Raw genomic sequence first — 18,592 nt, forward strand, 5'->3', positions numbered from 1 at the left:
AATAATAATAATTATTAAGAAGACAATGGTGTCCTTAATTTAGACTTTAATCTCCTTCAATTTTACATATTCCCACTCTCACGTGTTATTTGTGTTTTTCAAACAAATCTGATAATCAATATTATTGATTCACATATGAATTTTAACCAATTTTATTTATTTATTTATTAAAATCATGATAATTTTATCCTTTCATTTTCATTTAAAGTATTTTTTTTAGTGAGAATTGAACTTTCCATTTATCTAAATAAGTTTTTATTAAGATAAATATTAGCGAAGACATACTTAAGTTAGTATTTATTATCCTATTCTAATCGGGACTGCCATGGGTCAAAAATTACTTAATTTTGTGAACTTATTAAATGTATAATAATTTTTGGAATATTTCTTATATTATGAAGGGAAATAAAATAAATAGTGGTAAGACCCAACTATAATGGTTAAATTGATTAATAGTTAGAATCTCAATTAAATAAAAGTTATTGGACCATTTATTTTTCTAGGTTTCCAAAAAAATGGATCACAAACCTTAAATCTATATATATATAATGATGCTTAATTTTTAAAGTGTCCGGATTGCCGGGTCGAGAGCTGTGGTTAATTTGGATACTTGGGCCGGATTGTGGGTTGACCCGCCTTTAAATTTAAAACGGTTAAAAATAAAATTAAAAATGCTAGAGGTATGTTTCGAACTTGCAACCTAACAAAACAAGTACAACTCTTTAACCAACTAGGCTACAAAGACTTTATATTTTAAATTCAACACCAAATTTGATAAAAGCGGGACGTTTTAATATTAATATAAGTACAACTTTTTAACTAACTAATCTATATATATATATAATGATGCTTAATTTTTAAAGTGTCCGGATTGCCGGGGTCGAGATTTGTGGTTAATTTGGATACTTGGGTCGGATTGTGGGTTTGACCCGCCTTTAAATTTAAAACGGTTAAAAATAAAATTAAAAATGTTAGAGGTATGTTTCGAACTTGCAACCTAACAAAACAAGTACAACTCTTTAACCAACTAGGCTACAAAGACTTTATATTTTAAATTCAACACCAAATTTGATAAACGAGGGACGTTTTAATATTAATATAAGTTCAACTTTTTAACTAACTATTCTCTCTATATATTTATATATAATGATGCTTAATTTTTAAAGTATCCGGATTGCCGGGTCGAGAGCTGTGGTTAATTTGGATATTTGGGTCGGATTGTGGGTTAACCCGCCTTTAAATTTAAAACGGTTAAAAATAAAATTAAAATGCTAGATTTATATTATTAATCGTGCAAATGCACGGGCTAAATGCTAGTTTTGTTAATGGTAAATAAAAGGTTGTATTAATCACATAAAACAAATTTAAACAGAATAAAAATATTATTTAATAAATCAAAATTCTAAATTTATATATAAAAAAATAATTTATAAAACAATTATGTACTTGTAAAAATTCAATTCAAATTTATAAAGCAAATTCGGTTTTTTCAAAGACAAAGACAAAGAATAAAAAGCCGAGACAAGAATAAATGCAAAAGGACTAATGCAATTTATGTATTTCCACTTGAATTTCCCATTCTCGATGATCCAATCGATCTTTTTATCCTTGAAATATATTAGTTTCAACCCTTGCTTAGCCTTCTCCCTATCTAATAACATCCATAGACATCCGATTATTCGTAATCGGATAAGATGAGGACACTATTGAGCTCGTAGAACCAGCGTTGTGGCAACAAGATCAATATATATTTGAAGTTTGATTACTAGGGATGTAAAGATGTTATCTAGTTTGTCAATCACTCTTACCTTTTTTTTTTGTTGTTGTTGCCCTAATATTGTATTAATGTATTTATTTACTAACTACTGTGACTTTAGTGATACATCTTTATTCTCACACAAACATCCACAAATTCATGCCTTTTGTGTAAAGTCTAAAGATGTGTTACAGTCAAACATGTAAGTTTAAAATATCAAAGGTGTATTCCCTCTATTTTCTAGTGTATATATGTCTTGGTAAATCAATAGAAAATTTTCATTTAGGTCATTGTAAAGCGGCTTGCAGATTTATTTGGTAAAATTGTGGAATGATGAGTTGATTTTTTACAACTTTTAGGTTTTATTATCAAATGACAGCCGCATGTTCATAAATGTTTGATTTGTTCTTGATCTATATATGAAGGTGGCTAAGTGTTGTCTCTTTTAATGTGTCATCTTTACATTTATGTATATTATATGTAAAATTTTCTTATATGTTAACTAATTTGGCAAGCATGCAATATTCTTTAGAAATGTAGGTTTGCGAGAGTAACAATGTCCAATGATATAGACCTTATAGATTAAAGGCGTCGTTAAATGCAAAAACGAATCTATGTAGTGACTATACTCGAATAAAGTTCAACTCAAAATAGTTTTTATTACCAATCAAGTGTGTATATTGTATATACACCAATCTTTTAAAAATAACAATAGTTGTATTAGTTGTCTAGTTGTTAATGTGACAAACGTTTTGAATCATACACTTGTTTGATTCTTTCTAGTTAGATATAATTATTTTTTTTGTAGGGGCCTAAATTTTTTCATTATTTCTTTTAAGCCCCCATTAACTTTATTTTATGTAAAAGTTAATTAGAAGATTTAATTCCTTTTAAAAAAAAAGTTTATAGTGAAGCTCTTATTAGTCTACAAACCTTCGTTATAAATTACTTTGGAAAATTTTGTATTGTGAATTAAGGTCAATTCAAATAAAAATTTGATGATAGACAAAATGAAAAACTATACTAATTATAAATTTTAATAAAAATAAAATATATAAATATATATATAATATCTACTATGTAACAATTTTTATAATATATATTAAAAATATTAATATGATTAAGAGAAAAATATGATAAATTAATTCATAATATATATTTATTAATTGATTAAATATGAATGAAAAGATACATTTTTCTCAAAATTAAATATATATATTTCTGAATATAAATGAAATTTCTTACGAATTGTGACATTTTTTCATTTAAATATTTTTTTTTTGCAAATATGTGTAGTTAATTTGCAAAATCGACTTCGTACTTCCTTTTATTGTAAGAGGACGACATTGAAAGAAGATTGGCGGAAGAGAGAAGTCAAAGATTAGGTTGGGGAGCTTGAAGATGAGATTGAAGAAAGGGAGAATGTATTTTAATGAGGCAATAACGATTCGTATGGGAACCAATCGCTACTATGCTAAAGGTATAGCGATTGGTCACTTATCCAATCGCTACTAACATTTCAAAAAGGCGGTAAAACATGACGCCTATATTTTGCGGTTTTCAATTAAGTTTATAGCGATTGGTTTTGTAACAAATCGTCGTTATGTCAAGGTAGTAGTGATTGGTATAAAAACCAATCGCTATTATCGATCAATATAGTAGCGATTGGATTTAATCACAATCGCCACTACATTGATAATAGCGATGACTTTTAGACCAATCGCTATGTTTACTCGCTAAAGGGCCTTTTTTTTACTAGTGTAATACTCCGACTAAAAGTATTTAGTCATAATGTTTGTGACGAATTTTCCAATATAATTTTTTTCGGTTTTTCATATAATGTTGTTTTTTAATATATATTTAAGTTTTATTCATAAATAGTCTGGATTTTAATTATTTTAGAAATCTCATTTTCAAACTAATTATTGTTTGTTTTAATCTCATACAATGAGCCTATATGAGAATTTTTAAAATTAAATTCTTTGACTCGAAATATATTTAAAATTACAAAATTTATTGTACACAATTATTGTTATAACATATTTATGTATGTAGTCTAGCTAGTTGATTATGTGTCTTATGCTTGATATAAAATAACATGGAATGTCACTTTTACAAACGAAAATATATATAAATCTATTTTATGATGTCTCAGTAATATATAAATTAATATCTTTTTAAATCATAAATATAAATATGAACCTAGATTGCGACTAATGAACCATTTTTATTTTTTTATTTGCCAATAGCCATTGAAAAAATTTACATTCAGACTAAGCAGGCCAAAGCTGCTTATTATTTTGACCCATTTTCAAATAGAAAATCATATCCATTTTGTTTTAAAAAAAATAACATTGAAATATATGTTTATTCCAATCATACGTTACATCAAACCCTAAATTACAACAAAACATGCATTAAACAATTAGCAAACAGGCACTTGATTTGGAAAATGTCAAACAAATATAAGTCTTGATATAATCTATTATAAAATATTTAGTGAGAGTTTGTTCTATTTAAGTACCTCCCTAGCTCCAATCTAAACTAAGACAACCCCATTTTCCAAAATGCAGACGAAAAGAAATTCGATTGTCTCGAGTGTTCTTCAATTATGTATTTTCTTTGTCATTCTTCTTAACTGCATTCATGCGCAGGATCGACAGGCAAGTGATTATACTATATACTTTAATTTTAATGTTTTTGATTTGTCTATAATTTCTTTGGTCTTGTGTCAAGTGAATTCTATGAAAGAATATAGAGGACTATCACTTAGAGATAGTATTTGTAATTCTTATTAAAATCCCTTAAACATAAATTATTGTAAAAAGGTACATTGATTAGCCAAAAAAGACTAGGAAACAAGGTATATTAGGGTTAGTTTCGATACTATATATACTGGTAGTGCAGGTATTCATTAAGAAAGTGCCACATGTACAAAGAGAAAAAAAATTAACAAATGAGAAAGTTGATGCTTTACTTTTGTGTATAAGTGTCACTTCATGAGTGAAATACAGGTACGTAGTGTATGTACATGTAGCATCGAATTAACCGTATATTAGACTATACCTTTGTCTTTAATAAAGAATAATCCATACATGTTTAAACAAAATGGATCAAATTTACAACAATTTTAGCATACCAGCATACCCTCCTACAAAAATTTATATTGGAGTTTGCCACTATTTTTAAATCTTTATTTGACAATAATTTTAACTAGATATGTTATTCGTTTTTGTTACAAAATTTATTTGAATTTGTAAGAAAATTATTTAGAGTATTGAAAATTAAAATATATGTTACTAATTACCAATTAACTCTTTCAGTTTTGATAAACAAACCTTCTTATTTGTTTTCATGGCTCAATTAAAGGTTTTTCCTAGTAAATAAATAAATAAAGCTATTAAATATTAACATTATTTATTAAAATTGGGTCTTGTATAATTTTGGGGAGTGGATAATTTAACTAACACTAGATTAAAAATAATTAATTCAATTATTGTCCCCTCCAGACTAAAATATTTGGTTTTCTTTTATTAATTTTTTTTTTAAGAAAAAGACATATCTCAGAATTTGTTGGGTTAAGATTAAAAAATTATAATATAATTAAAATTTATTTATTTATTCTCATTAATCAAATAATTTAATTCATTAATTAAAATAAGTTTTTATTTAATAAATATATATTTTATCATTATATATTAATATATTTAAATTCTTTTATATTAAAAATTTCCTCTCAAAATTAATACCATGCATCAATAAATCTTAAATAATCTAAAATTTATTCAAATCATTGGATTCAATCAATCCTCACCAACAATTTATATATAATTAAAATTTTGTTTTACACTAAAATTTATTTTAATCAAATATTATAATATAAATAGTCTAATAAATTAAATAATTCACTATAGTATTTCAAATAGTATATTAAATTTAATTATAATTTAAAATGTTTTAAGTTAAAATTAAAGTTGTGATTGTGAGTTAATATTAATTTTTTCATAAAAATATATATAAAATATATAATAAATGAGATACAATTCACCATGTAAAATAAAATTGATAGGAGGAAAAGAGTAAAAAATAAATAGATACATTATAATTATTTATAATAATACTGATTTTATAACTTAAAGTTTTACCCAAAAATACTCTAATTTGTCGATTTATCTTACTTTAATTTTAACACACTTTAAGTGGTTATCGACGACATGTTTGATGTTTAGTTGTGACAGTTTTGCGTCGTTAATTTTGTATTGTTATGTTTTAAAATGAATCTCGTAAAAAAAAATATAATTATATTGTTATTAGTTTCAATAATATTCATTGTCATTTTTTTTTTTAAAAAACAAGTTATTATATTTGTGCAGGAATATATAGTATACATGGGAGACTTAAAACCAATATTGGACATTTCTCCATCCTTAGTGCATTTGAGCTTTTTACAAAAAGCTATTGGCAGGTAACATTTATTTTCTTTTAAAGAATTTTTATTTTTATTTCTATTTAATATAAAAGTAATTTTTAATATAAAAGTAGTTCTAAATTTAAATTTGTAATTTCTCTTGTAGCACATCTGCATCAATTATTCATAGTTACAAAAATAGTTTTGATGGATTTGTCGCCCTACTAACAATTGACGAAGTTCATCTGATTTCATGTAAGTTCGTTGATTACTTTTCAAAGATATACAAAATTCGTAACAAAATGAAAAATCGAACATTTATATATGTATCGGTTTAATTAATTATCAGCAATAGAAGGAGTGGTGTCAGTCTTTCCCAATAGAATCAACCAACTACATACGACAAGATCATGGAATTTTCTCGGATTTCCTCAATCAGTCAAAAGAATACCAACGGTTGAGAGCAACACCGTTATTGCAGTTATTGATACTGGAATTTGGCCCGAGTCCGTTAGTTTCAAAGACATAGGATTTGGACCTCCACCAACTAAATGGAAGGGATCATGTAAAGGTTTAACCAATTTTACATGTAATAAGTAAGTTCTTTTTTATCATTTTTCAAATAAACCAAATTCAAACAAAATTTGAATAGAACAATAATAGCTAGGTCTTATGATCTAAATACAGCAAAATAATCGGAGCAAAGTATTACAAAATCAATGGAGTCTTCGGCCGAAATGACATCCGATCTCCAAGAGACTCTGAGGGTCATGGAACTCATACAGCTTCAACGGTCGCCGGCGACCTTGTTACTTCGGCTAGCTTTTCCGGTCTCGCCAGCGGCACAGCTCGAGGAGGAGTTCCGTCTTCGCGGATCGCTGTATATAAAGTCTGTTGGTCCGACGGTTGCTCAGACGCGGACATCCTCGCAGCATTCGATGATGCTATCAACGATGGGGTCGACATAATATCAATTTCTATCGGATTCAAAGTTCCTAGACCCTATCTCATCGATTCGATAGCTATTGGGAGTTTTCACGCCATGAGAAAAGGAATTCTTACGTCAATGTCTGCCGGAAACTCGGGTCCGGGAACTGGAACTGTCTTTAATGTTTCTCCATGGGCACTTTCAGTTGCAGCAAGCACGATTGATCGTAAATTCTTAACCAATTTGAACTTGGGTAACACTGCGACTTTTCAGGTAAAGCATGGATACTATGTTTTTCTTTTTCTATTGATTTGATTATTCATTCATCTTTATAATGCAGGGAGTTTCAGTGAACACTTTTGATCCGAATGGTTTCTCCCCTATAGTGTATGCTGGTAATGTTCCAAATACAACAGGGAATGTTCCTAGTAATGTATCCAGGTATTACAAAAGATCCTAATGCTATGGACTATTATTAATTTATCCAAGTAGAATCACATTACAGTAGATATTATCACTTGAAAGAAAAACGAGACAACGAATTAAGTATGTAGCCCGCAAACACACTTAACCATTTAACCAGGCGTATAACTTGCTGTCTGGACGGGCTCGAACCCAGGAACTTAGAGTTAGTATCATTTGAAAGAATAAGTGTCTTGTGAATCTCTAAGTTCCATGTGGTATTTGTGCTTAAATGAATGTTATGAGCAATTGAATGAAATCATTTATCTATCTTCCATCCCTCTACCCATAATTCCTTTACTCATCAGTTCATTCAGAGAAGTTGCATCATGATTTGTAGCAATTCTAGTGAAATGAAGAAGTTCAAAGTTAATTTTAGGGGGGGAATGATAGAAAAGTTCCAGAAATTTTCCTAACTATGCAATAAGTTCATGAACTGTGATTTGTAGCAATTGAATATTTTGTTAAGTGGTAGGTTAAACAACCATTTTTTAGGAGCAATCTTCAATTATATATAGTTTTCACTGAACTATGGCTATCTCAAGTCTCAACTAAAAACACATATACATTGCAGGTTGTGCGAAAAGAACTCACTAGATGCTACATTGGTAAAAGGTAAGATTGTTTTATGCGACAAATATAATTTAGGGGAAGCAGCTCTTTTGGCTGGTGCAGCTGGTATGGTGATACAATTTGATGGAGCCCAAGATGCAGCTGACGTGTTTGCCCTCCCTACAACTTATGTTGATCTTAAGGATGGGAACAAGATCCTTAGCTATATTAACACAACAAGGTACACATACTTGATTCTACTGCAATTTTTGGAAGAATTATAAAAGTTTTGGATTATAATTTTGTTTCTTGATTATTTTATTTTGTATGATACAGAAATCCAACTGCAAGCATATTGAAGAGCACTGAAGTTCTTGATAAGTTTGCACCATATATTGTATCCTTCTCATCTAGGGGACCGAATCCTGTAACATCTGACATCCTCAAGGTTGTATAAATGTTCCAATTTGTGTATAACTTTCTTTTACTATAGTGTTACTCGATCATAATTTGTGAAAATGATTTCCATCTTTAATAAAATGGAACAAATGTCACTCACTGGAAGAGGAGTGGGGAATTCGAAGATCTGATTTGTTTTTGAGTTTGCTTTAAGTTCAACCATATTTGAATCTGTGATAGATGTGATACAAGGAGAAAAGAAGCGTGTTTTTAAATGTGGATTCTAGTTGAAGCTAGAGATTATGAATATATCTATCTACCATACAAGAAATTATACCTAAATTTTTGCTCTTCATGTAGCCGGATTTATCTGCGCCTGGTGTTGACATTTTGGCAGCATGGACACTTGCGAATTCTCCTTCGGGAATACAAGCTGATAATAGAAGACTCCCATTTAACATCATATCAGGCACATCAATGGCCTGCCCACATGCTACTGCTGCAGCTGCTTATGTCAAAACCTTCAATCCATCATGGTCTCCAGCTGCTATAAAATCTGCTCTTATGACCACCGGTATATATGCAATTCATAACTCATTTACTCCCCTCTTTTCCTAAAAGCCTTTTTCATTTTTTTTAATGTGTTTATCAAATCATTCAGATAGACAATGTTAAATTTCAAATAATTCTCTTGCAGCCTTCGAGATGAGTCCAAATACAACTCCGCTAGCAGAATTTGGTTACGGAGCAGGCAACATAAACCTTGTAGGGGCCATTGATCCCGGCCTTGTTTACGATGCCAATTTAACCGACTATGTGAAGTTCTTGTGTGGGGAAGGCTACAGTGACAAGCAGTTACAAATTATCACAGGTGATAGAACCACCTGCTCCAATTTTGGGAGTGAGACTGCTTGGAATCTGAACCTGCCTTCACTTTCCGTCAGAGTACCTGTTTCAACTGCTTTTAAGGTCACCTTCAATAGGAGAGTTACCAATGTAGGAGCGGCATCATCTACTTACATTGTCACGATTCTTGCACCACAGACACTGAAAGTAAAAGTGGTGCCCAACACACTTTCTTTCTCTAGTGTCGGACAAACTCAATCATTTGCGGTGACTGTTGAGGGAAAAATTGTTCGAGGGTTCTCCTCTGCTTCTCTATCCTGGGTAGGTGCCACACACAAAGTGAGAAGCCCCATTGTTGTTTATGCTATTTGAAGAATATGATGTCATGGCATGGGGAATTCTGGTAATAAACCTTTGTTGTGTGAAATAAAATAAGGAAAAATCTAATGAGGGGACTTGAAAATATGTAATGTAGATCCCTCAATGTTTGTGGTGTGTTGTGCTTTGTCGTTAAGTGTTCCCATCGTCGGGGATGTTTTAATCTAAACTGTAAGATGTGTTTTCTTACATTTGGATTGAAGATTGTACGTTTGTAGTCCCGTTATATGTATGCAAGTTATGTTATAAAAAAAATTGTGTTCTAAGATGACCTTTGTTATTATGTCTTGTTAATTAAGATATGCGTTGTAATTCAAAGTAAATACTAATACTTGACTTATTTTAGGAATGTTTCTAATCTAAGAATGTTAATTAATGTACTCTACTATTAAGTTATGTGTCTCTAAAAATAATTTTGGTACAAAATTCTTGTAATTATTTGAAACAGTTTCCTTGTGATAATGTAATGGTATACACAATTTTTTATTGAAATTGGAACGATTTTAAAAAGTAATGCTCCTACAATATCACAATGATGTAACATTAAAAATGTTAGATTGTATCATCACAAGGCCATCTTTATTTTATCATTACTCTAAATTCCAAGATACAAAACATAGTTGTTTTTTATAACTTGAAACTTGCATACACATAAAACAACTACAAATGTAAGTAAACAATAAACTTAACACATCTTAAAGTGTCCCAAAGACAAAGCACACCACACCACACCACGAACATTGGTTCTTTAGGAACCAAGCTTCTTGTTTATATACTAGAAAAAACAACAATGGGGCTTCTCACTTTGTGTGTTGCATCAACCCACGACAAAGAACCAGAGACGACAGACCCTAGAGTAACTATTCCCTCAACAGTCACAGTGAATGACTGAGTCTGTCCGACACTATTGAAAGAAAGTATATTGGGCACCACTTGTATTTTCAGTGTCGCTGGAGCAAGAACTGTGGCATTGTAAGTAGATGGTGCCAATCCAACATTGGTAACTCTCCTATTGAAGGTTACTTTAAAAGTAAGTAAAGGAAGGACACGGGCAGAAAATGAAGGCATGTTCAAATTCCAAACAGTCTCATTCCCAAAACTGGTGCAGGTGCTGCTGTCACCCGACACAATTTGCAACTCCCTGTCGGTATAGCCCTGCCCGCACAAGAACTGCAAATAGTCGGTTTGATTGGCATCGTACACAAGACCAGGATCAATGGCTGCTACAGGGTTTATGTGACCTGCTCCATAACCAAATTCTGCTTGTGGAGTGGTCTTTGCACTCATCTCAAAGGCTGCAAGAGAATTATTTGAAATTTAAGATGAGTACTTAATTAAGCTTCTAAAAAAATGAAGCTACCTGTAGTCATAAGAGCAGATTTTATAGCAGATGGAGACCACAACGGATTAAAGGATTTGACATAAGCAGCCGCAGCTGTAGCATGTGGGCAAGCCATTGATGTGCCCGATATGATGTTAAATGGAAGTCTTCTATTATCTGCTTGTATTCCCGTAGGAGAATTTACAAGTGTCCATGCTGCCAAGATGTTAACACCAGGCGCAGACAAATCCGGCTATAATTGAGGTTTAAAAAAATCATTTTTACAAAGATCAAGCACTATCTTTAACATTACAGTAAAAGAGGAAAACTGATAAAAACCTTGAGAATGTCAGATGTTAAAGGATTCGGTCCCCTAGATGAGAAGCCTGCAACATTTGGCGCAAATTCATCCACAACTTGATTGCTCTTCAATATGCTCGCAGTTGCATTGCTGTTTCATAAAAATAAATTACAATTTCAAAAACATTTAGAATTCTTCTGTCTGTATATACATATATATACCTTGTTGTGCTAATATAAGCCAGGATGATGTTTCCATCGTTAACACTAACGTAAGTTGCTGGTAGGGCAAACACGATAGCATAGGTTTTGGGTCCATCTCCTCGTATCACCATACCAGCTGCACCAGCCAAAAGAGCCCCTTCCCCTAAATTTAATTGGTCACAAACAACAATCTTTCCTTTTACCAGTGTAGCATCTAATGAGTTCTTTTGGCACAACCTAGCATATATAGAAGCAGGCTATCACTCAACCATTGACCATATATTCAAGTAAAAGGGATTCACATCTTCTTCATATTTTTGTAATACCTAGATAAAGAACTTGAAACATTCCCGGTTGTATTTGGAACATTAGCACCATACACTATAGGGGAGAAACCATTCGGATCAAAAGTGTTCAGTGCAACTCCCTGTGTTATAGAGATGAATGAATAATCAAATCAATAAGAAAAATAGAGAAAAATCTTTGAATGAAGAAAGGGTTTACCTGAAATGTTGCAGCGTTACCCAGTTTCAAATTGTTAAAGAATTTGCGATCAATCGTGCTTGCTGCAACTGAAAGTGCCCATGGAGAAACATTCGAGATAGTTCCAGATGCAGGACCTGCGTTTCCAGCAGCCATTGACGTCAAAATTCCTTTTCTCATGGCGTGAAAACTCCCAATAGCTATTGAATCGCTGAAATAGGGTCTAGCAGCGGAGAATGCGATAGAAATTGATATTAAGTCAACCCCATCATTGATAGCATCATCGAATGCTGCGAGTATGTCGGCGTCTGAGCAACCGTCGGACCAACAGGCTTTATATACACCGATCCGCGCAGACGGGACTCCTCCTCGAGCTGTTCCGCTGGCGAGACCGGAAAAGCTTGCCGAAGTAACAAGATCGCCGGCGACCGTTGAAGCTGTATGAGATCCATGACCCTCAGAGTCTCTTGGAGATTGGATGTCATTTTGGCCGAAGACTCCATTGATTTTGAAATACTTTGCTCCGATTATTTTGCTGCATTCATATTATAAAACCTAGCTATTAGTCCTTGTTCTTGCTTGTCTTTTTTTATGTTGGTTTATTTCAAAATAAACTCATTATTTTTAAAGCCAAATTCTTATTCGATGAAAGTTCGACAACAAGACTTACTTATTGCAAGTGAAATTGGTTAATCCTTTACACGAGCCCTTCCACTTAGTTGGTGTTGGTCCAAATCCAGTATCCTTAAAACTATCGGACTCAGGCCATATTCCGGTATCGATTACTCCAACAATGGTGTTGCTCTCCACTGTTGTTGCTCTTTTGACTGTTTGTGAAAATCCCATGAAATCCCACGATCTTGTTGTTTGTAGTTGATTGATTCTGTTTGGAAATACCGACACCACTCCTTGCATCGCTGATAATTAAATTGATGCATTTAAACATCGTGTTTATCGTTTTTGTTAGATAATTTGTATACCTTTGATATGTTATGAATAAGCTTACATGAAATTAGTTGAACTTCATCATTAGTTAATAGAGCGACAAATCCATTGAAACTACTCTTATAACTGTAAATAATTGATGCTGAAGATGTGCTGTTCAAGAAAAAAAAATGAAGAAAAAAAATGAAGAATGTTTTAACTAAGATAAAATTATTTTTTAAATGAAAAAAAACTATTATTAGAAACATTACCTGCCTAGAGCTTTTTGTAAAAAGCTCAAATGCAATAAAGATGATGGAATGCCTAATGTTAATTTCAAATCTCCCATATAAACTATATATTCCTGCATAAATAAAATGAATATAGTAAGAATATGTTAAACTAAAATTCTTATAAAATTGTAATCCATTTTATTTCCGCGATTTAACTTTGCATCCAACATACTTTTAAAGTTTTTTTTTTTTCAAATTAGAATACTTTCTCTGTAAGACTTTTTGTTTTCTTTCTAAATAAATTCTTAAATTTATATTTTGAAACGATAAAAAAAACTCATTTTACTAATACATTTAACTGTGAATTAATAGTATAAAATGGCTTATTAGCGACGATATTTATTCGTCGCTAATGAAAAAAAGTTGCAATAATGCATTAAGCGTCGCTATTGTTAAATTACTGTCGTTAAAGAAAATAACAATATTAGTTTTTTGACGTCGGTAGAGAAAGTCGATGAATCTTTCTAAACGTCGCTATTTCTCAACGTTTTGATAAACATTTATTAAAGTAACTTTTCCATGGGTTAATTAGCCACAAGAAAGAAAAAACCGTCGTTAATTTTCGTGGCTTTTTTTGCAAACCAAATGGTAAATGAATTTAGAAGTTGTATTCATGGATTTAATTAAAAATGGGATGAATTTTAATATACAATCTGAAATAAGGTAAAAGATAAATAACTTGAAACAAAAAAAAAAAATTTGACGATGATTAAGAATATTAAAATTTGAACAAAGAGTATAAACGTGCCTTTCGATTCTCCTGTCCATGAGTGCCATTAAAAAGAATGGCTAATAAAATACATAATTGAAAAACACTTTGAACAATTGAAATTTTTCTTGTCATCATCTTTGGAAAATGTTTTTGGCTTAATTTAGTTTGAAACATAGAAAGAGGTATTTATAGAATTCTCACTAAATATTTTAAGCTTTATAATAATAAAGAAAGATTCTTAACATTATATATAGACTATGGAGGCTAATATTTTAGTGGGTATTTTTGCAGTTCAAATGATCTTCTTTTGTGGTTGAATAGTTTAGTTTATTGGGTTGTGGTTATATTTTAAAATAATGAATTATTGTTAATTTAATTTTGAAAGATCAAATTACATTTTCAATTTCTTTAACAATTAATTAGTAAACAAAAATTGAAAGGAGTTTCTAACCATAATGCTTATGTTATTGAATTGGTCTATTCTATATATATATATTTGGTGCTTAACAATCCAATTAATATTAAAAAAAAAAAGATATGGTCTTTTATTAAAAGAAATGACTTACATTTTTTTTTTATAGCTTAGAATTGTTTGGCATTTTAAATTTAATTATGCAAACATGCATGTTAGTTGTTATTCTTTGATGCAATTTATCATTTGATGTGACATATGATTGGAATAAATATCAAATTAGAATTAAAATATTGAAACTAAAATAGATATGAGGGAGTGTTTATTCTACTTGTATTATTTTTCTAATGGAATTACTTGTAAATTTGTAATTAAATGCCCATTTGTGTAGTCAACAAAAAGCTATTGAAAATTCTAATCAGAACTCTTATTTCATTTTTTTTTTCTAACTAGATAATAATAAATTTAAGAAAAAATATATTCAAATAAGTTTAATAGAAGCAAAGGACAACCTGGTTATATTTACCTTGAATTAGTTCTGTTTTCAAATAGTGATTACATGGTATGGTATTTATTATAAATAAAAAATGATCTATATAGATTAGGATGAAACTTAAGAAAATACAAGTCATAAGATATTTTTATATTGAAAGTAAACTTAGGGATAGTTTCATCTTCTTTTTTTTTTAAGAAAAAAGTATAATTTTATAGTGGAAGTAAACATTGGGTTTTCTCATCTGCTTTTTGAATTAAACTATTATCTTTAGAATTTTTATTTTATAATTTTATAAATAATATAATAAAAATATTTTTATATTTTAATTGATTGATTCTTAAATAATTTGAAAAAAAAAAGAACAATTTATATATTCACTCTCCAAGCGCGACCTTAGACTCCAGTCATGAATTTCATAAATAAATGAAGAAATAAAAATAATAAAAATGTCCTTAATGAGGCAGACCTCCACCTCTTATTATCGCTATCATCTCTTATTCCCGCTAGGCTAAAAGAGAAGATAAATTATATATATATTTGGGATGTTAAATTTTTCTAAGATATTTTATTCATCAGCCAAATTGAAGAAATGAGAAAAATAAAAAGAATGATGAATTATTTTCAAAGTATTATTATTTAAGCTCAAATTCAAAACAATTGATACAAAGACTAAACAAAATAAAAACATACACAAAGTCAAGTAAAACAATCTTGCAAAACAGAGTTATAATAACTATATATAAGAATATTCTCAAGAATGTCCACCATACCACTTGAAGAAAAAAAAAAAAAAAAAAAAAAAAAAAAAAAAAAGTTCAATATCATCATAGGCCGGATAGGTTTACATTTCAAATGATCTCATAATTCGATTAAGTCAAATAATCCACCATAAAATAATAAGAGACCGATAACATTTCTTGTATATGTGATTATTCTAAAAGATTATGTTAATCTTTTTATATATGTTCTTGAACCATGAACACAATTTATTGCCTAAACAAAATTAAACTGAATGGATTTGAACAACTAAAACTTAATTCAAATATTGAAGAGGAACTTAAAAAAGTCATAAAGAATTATGGTTGAGTTCATAGTTTAGTTTATAAGGTTGTGGTTATATTTTAAAGTAATTAATGTTGTTAATAATTAATTTTAAAAGATCCAATTACATTTCAATTTCTTTAACAATTAACTAATAAACCACAAACATAATAAATAAATAAAATAAACACAAATTATAAGGAATTTCTAACCAATAATGCTTATGTTATTGAATTGGTTTATTCGATTATATATATATTTGGTGCCTAACAATCAAATTAATATTTAAAAAAAAGAAGATATGGTCTTTTATTAAAAGAAATGACTTACATTTTTAATTTATTTATAACAACTCAGAATTGTTTGACATTTTAAATTAGTTGTGCAAACTTGCATGTTAATTGTTATTCTTTGATGTAATTTATCATTTGGTGTGACATATGATTGGAATAAATATCAAATTAAAATTAAAATATTGAAACTAAAATAGATATGATTGTTATTTGAGAATGAGTCAAAATAATAAGGGAGTGTTTATTCTACTTGTTTTTTTGTTTGTCTTATGTCATTATTTATAAATTTGTAATTAAATGTCTCATAATATTTTTGGAAGGAAAAGAGGTAAATTTTATTTGAAATACAAAAACATATATGCTTTATTAAGAATTTGTCAAACTACTTGAGTTTAATTTGAAAATGATCCATACTATAAAGAAGTAATGTTTAAACACAATTAAAAAAAAGGTTCAAAATCCTCCACGAAACCCGGAAATCCAACAAAATACAAAAACGAGGGACAACCGAACTCTACTATCCCTAAGGTCCTATAAGAGAGCAATGAGATCCCTAAGAAGTACCTCCGCAAAAGTCATATATTTCATACTCTAAATAAGACGAAACCCGGAAATCCAACAAAATACAAAAACGAGGGACAACCGAACTCTACTATCCCTAAGGTCCTATAAGAGAGCAATGAGATCCCTAAGAAGTACCTCCGCAAAAGTCATATATTTAATACTCTAAATAAGACGAATTAGACAACTAAAATGGTTAAAGATTGTATGATTACATTTCAATTAATAAAAACAATGAGAATGAGAAACTGTATTTTTGCTAAATGCCATCTAAAAGTTAAATTTTAACAGTTACAAATCAAACCTAGTGAATACGCATTATTTATCCGACACACCATACAAAATAAGATAATTTTTATCAAGATTATGAAGAGTGGTAAGGAGAATAAAAAATAGAGGAAACAAATCCCTTTCACTGAAATATTCTCATGGTTTAATTCTCATAAACGATCATGAGTCATCAATTAAATAGAAATTAACATTCTAGAACCAAAAAAACTAACCAAAATTACAAATTATGAACAAAATTACTTGATACTAAGAACCACAGCCAGCAAACTTATTTATCCCTAATATCGTCAAGAAAATTCACAATGCAAATACTCGGAGTAACAATGTTTTTTATCAAATTTTCGTTAGAGTAGTCTACAAAAATCTATTGAGAATTCTAATTGGCCAACTCTGATTTTTAAATTTTTTTTTTTTCTAACCAGATAATCTACTTGATAATAATATAGATCTAATAAATAAACAAAAAAAATCAAATAAGTTTGACTTAGAAGAAAAGGATGAGGATGTGTGAAGGCATCCATATATTTATTAAGTTTGACAACCTGCTTAATTATATTAAGTAAATGGAAATAATTTACTTTGAATTAGCCCTGTTTTCAAATAGTGACTACCTTGGTATGGTATTTATTATTAAATAAAAAAATCTATATAGATTAGGATGAAACTTAAGAAAATAAAATAATAAAATCAAAGTCATTTTATATTGAAAGTAAACTTAGGGTTTGTTTCATTTATTTTTTAAGAAAAAAATATTTTTTTTTATATTGGAAGTATACTTAGGGTTTTTGTCCTCTATTTTTCTGAAGAAAAAAAATATTAACCAAATTAAGTTTAATTAAAGAAATGATATATACTGTATATATAAATAGTAAATGAATTGATATATCAAAATAATTTGGGATTTATTTTCAAATGCATAAATTGAGACAAGTTTGATATTATTTAAATAAAACTCCATTTCTTTCTATATTATTATTATTATTATTATATAGTTAAAGAAACTAAGCTAGACAAGGAAGGATTAGAATATTTGAATACGAAAATTACCGTTAGTTGAAGTTTATAGTTTAAATTGCATATTTCGTAGCCATATTTACTTATTTAATTCAAAATATGTTTAATCATATGTTCACCAAGTCGTTGTAGTATAGTGGTAAGTATTCCCGCCTGTCACGCGGGTGACCCGGGTTCGATCCCCGGCAACGGCGTTATAATTTTTTCGTTCATATCTTATTTGATGTTTCCCGCCTCTTCACGCGGGTAACCCGGGCGTTATTATTTTTTCGTTCATATCTTATTTGATGTAATTTGAGTTTATTCCATCATAACACAACATAATAACAAAGGGTACATCTTAGAACACATGGTTTTTTTATAACATAAAACTTGCATACATATAAAGTGACTACAAACATACAATCCTCAATCCAAATGTAAGAAAACCATGAACTAAACACATTTTAAAGTATAGATTAAAACATCCCTGAATATGGAGACAAATTACACTACACCACAAACATTGGGGCTATCTA

At 29.6% G+C, this 18,592-nt stretch overlaps 2 protein-coding genes and 1 non-coding gene across 3 annotated transcripts; 2 read left to right on the forward strand and 1 right to left on the reverse strand.

Annotated features, from left to right (window-relative positions):
* The first annotated feature begins 6,144 nt into the window (after positions 1 to 6,144).
* On the forward strand, positions 6,145 to 9,816 carry LOC124935310 (cucumisin-like). The gene is made up of 9 exons (XM_047475753.1): positions 6,145 to 6,221; positions 6,331 to 6,419; positions 6,514 to 6,760; positions 6,852 to 7,365; positions 7,433 to 7,533; positions 8,129 to 8,347; positions 8,443 to 8,554; positions 8,866 to 9,079; positions 9,203 to 9,816. The coding sequence occupies exons 1-9, from the start codon at positions 6,145 to 6,147 to the stop codon at positions 9,721 to 9,723; spliced, it is 2,094 nt and encodes a 697-aa protein (XP_047331709.1). The 3' UTR covers positions 9,724 to 9,816.
* Positions 9,817 to 10,497: 681 nt separating this feature from the next.
* LOC124935311 (cucumisin-like) lies at positions 10,498 to 13,322 on the reverse strand. Its single transcript, XM_047475754.1, has 9 exons — positions 13,234 to 13,322; positions 13,044 to 13,135; positions 12,708 to 12,954; positions 12,059 to 12,572; positions 11,881 to 11,981; positions 11,573 to 11,791; positions 11,390 to 11,501; positions 11,090 to 11,303; positions 10,498 to 11,024 (listed from the first exon to the last, which is right to left on the reverse strand). Exons 1-9 carry the CDS (start codon positions 13,308 to 13,310, stop codon positions 10,498 to 10,500), a joined length of 2,103 nt encoding a protein of 700 aa, XP_047331710.1. The 5' UTR covers positions 13,311 to 13,322.
* A 4,874-nt stretch (positions 13,323 to 18,196) lies between these two features.
* TRNAD-GUC lies at positions 18,197 to 18,268 on the forward strand. Its single transcript has one exon. It is a non-coding gene; the product is annotated as a tRNA-Asp (tRNA).
* Positions 18,269 to 18,592: the final 324 nt, after the last annotated feature.

The sequence above is a fragment of the Impatiens glandulifera genome, chromosome 4 (genome assembly GCF_907164915.1).
Source record: "Impatiens glandulifera chromosome 4, dImpGla2.1, whole genome shotgun sequence".
Lineage (NCBI taxonomy): Eukaryota > Viridiplantae > Streptophyta > Magnoliopsida > Ericales > Balsaminaceae > Impatiens > Impatiens glandulifera.

Bases quoted from the DNA above. Each gene is read 5' to 3' on its own strand.
- LOC124935310 (XM_047475753.1), top strand. From the start codon at position 6,145: ATGGGAGACTTAAAACCAATATTGGACATTTCTCCATCCTTAGTGCAT. The intron at 6,222-6,330 runs GTAACATTTATT...TTTCTCTTGTAG, and splicing joins TTACAAAAAGCTATTGGCAG to CACATCTGCATCAATTATTC. The intron at 6,420-6,513 runs GTAAGTTCGTTG...ATTAATTATCAG, and splicing joins CGAAGTTCATCTGATTTCAT to CAATAGAAGGAGTGGTGTCA.
- LOC124935311 (XM_047475754.1), bottom strand. From the start codon at position 13,310: ATGGGAGATTTGAAATTAACATTAGGCATTCCATCATCTTTATTGCAT. The intron at 13,136-13,233 runs GTAATGTTTCTA...TTTCTTGAACAG, and splicing joins TTACAAAAAGCTCTAGGCAG to CACATCTTCAGCATCAATTA. The intron at 11,982-12,058 runs GTAAACCCTTTC...TCTATAACACAG, and splicing joins GTAACGCTGCAACATTTCAG to GGAGTTGCACTGAACACTTT.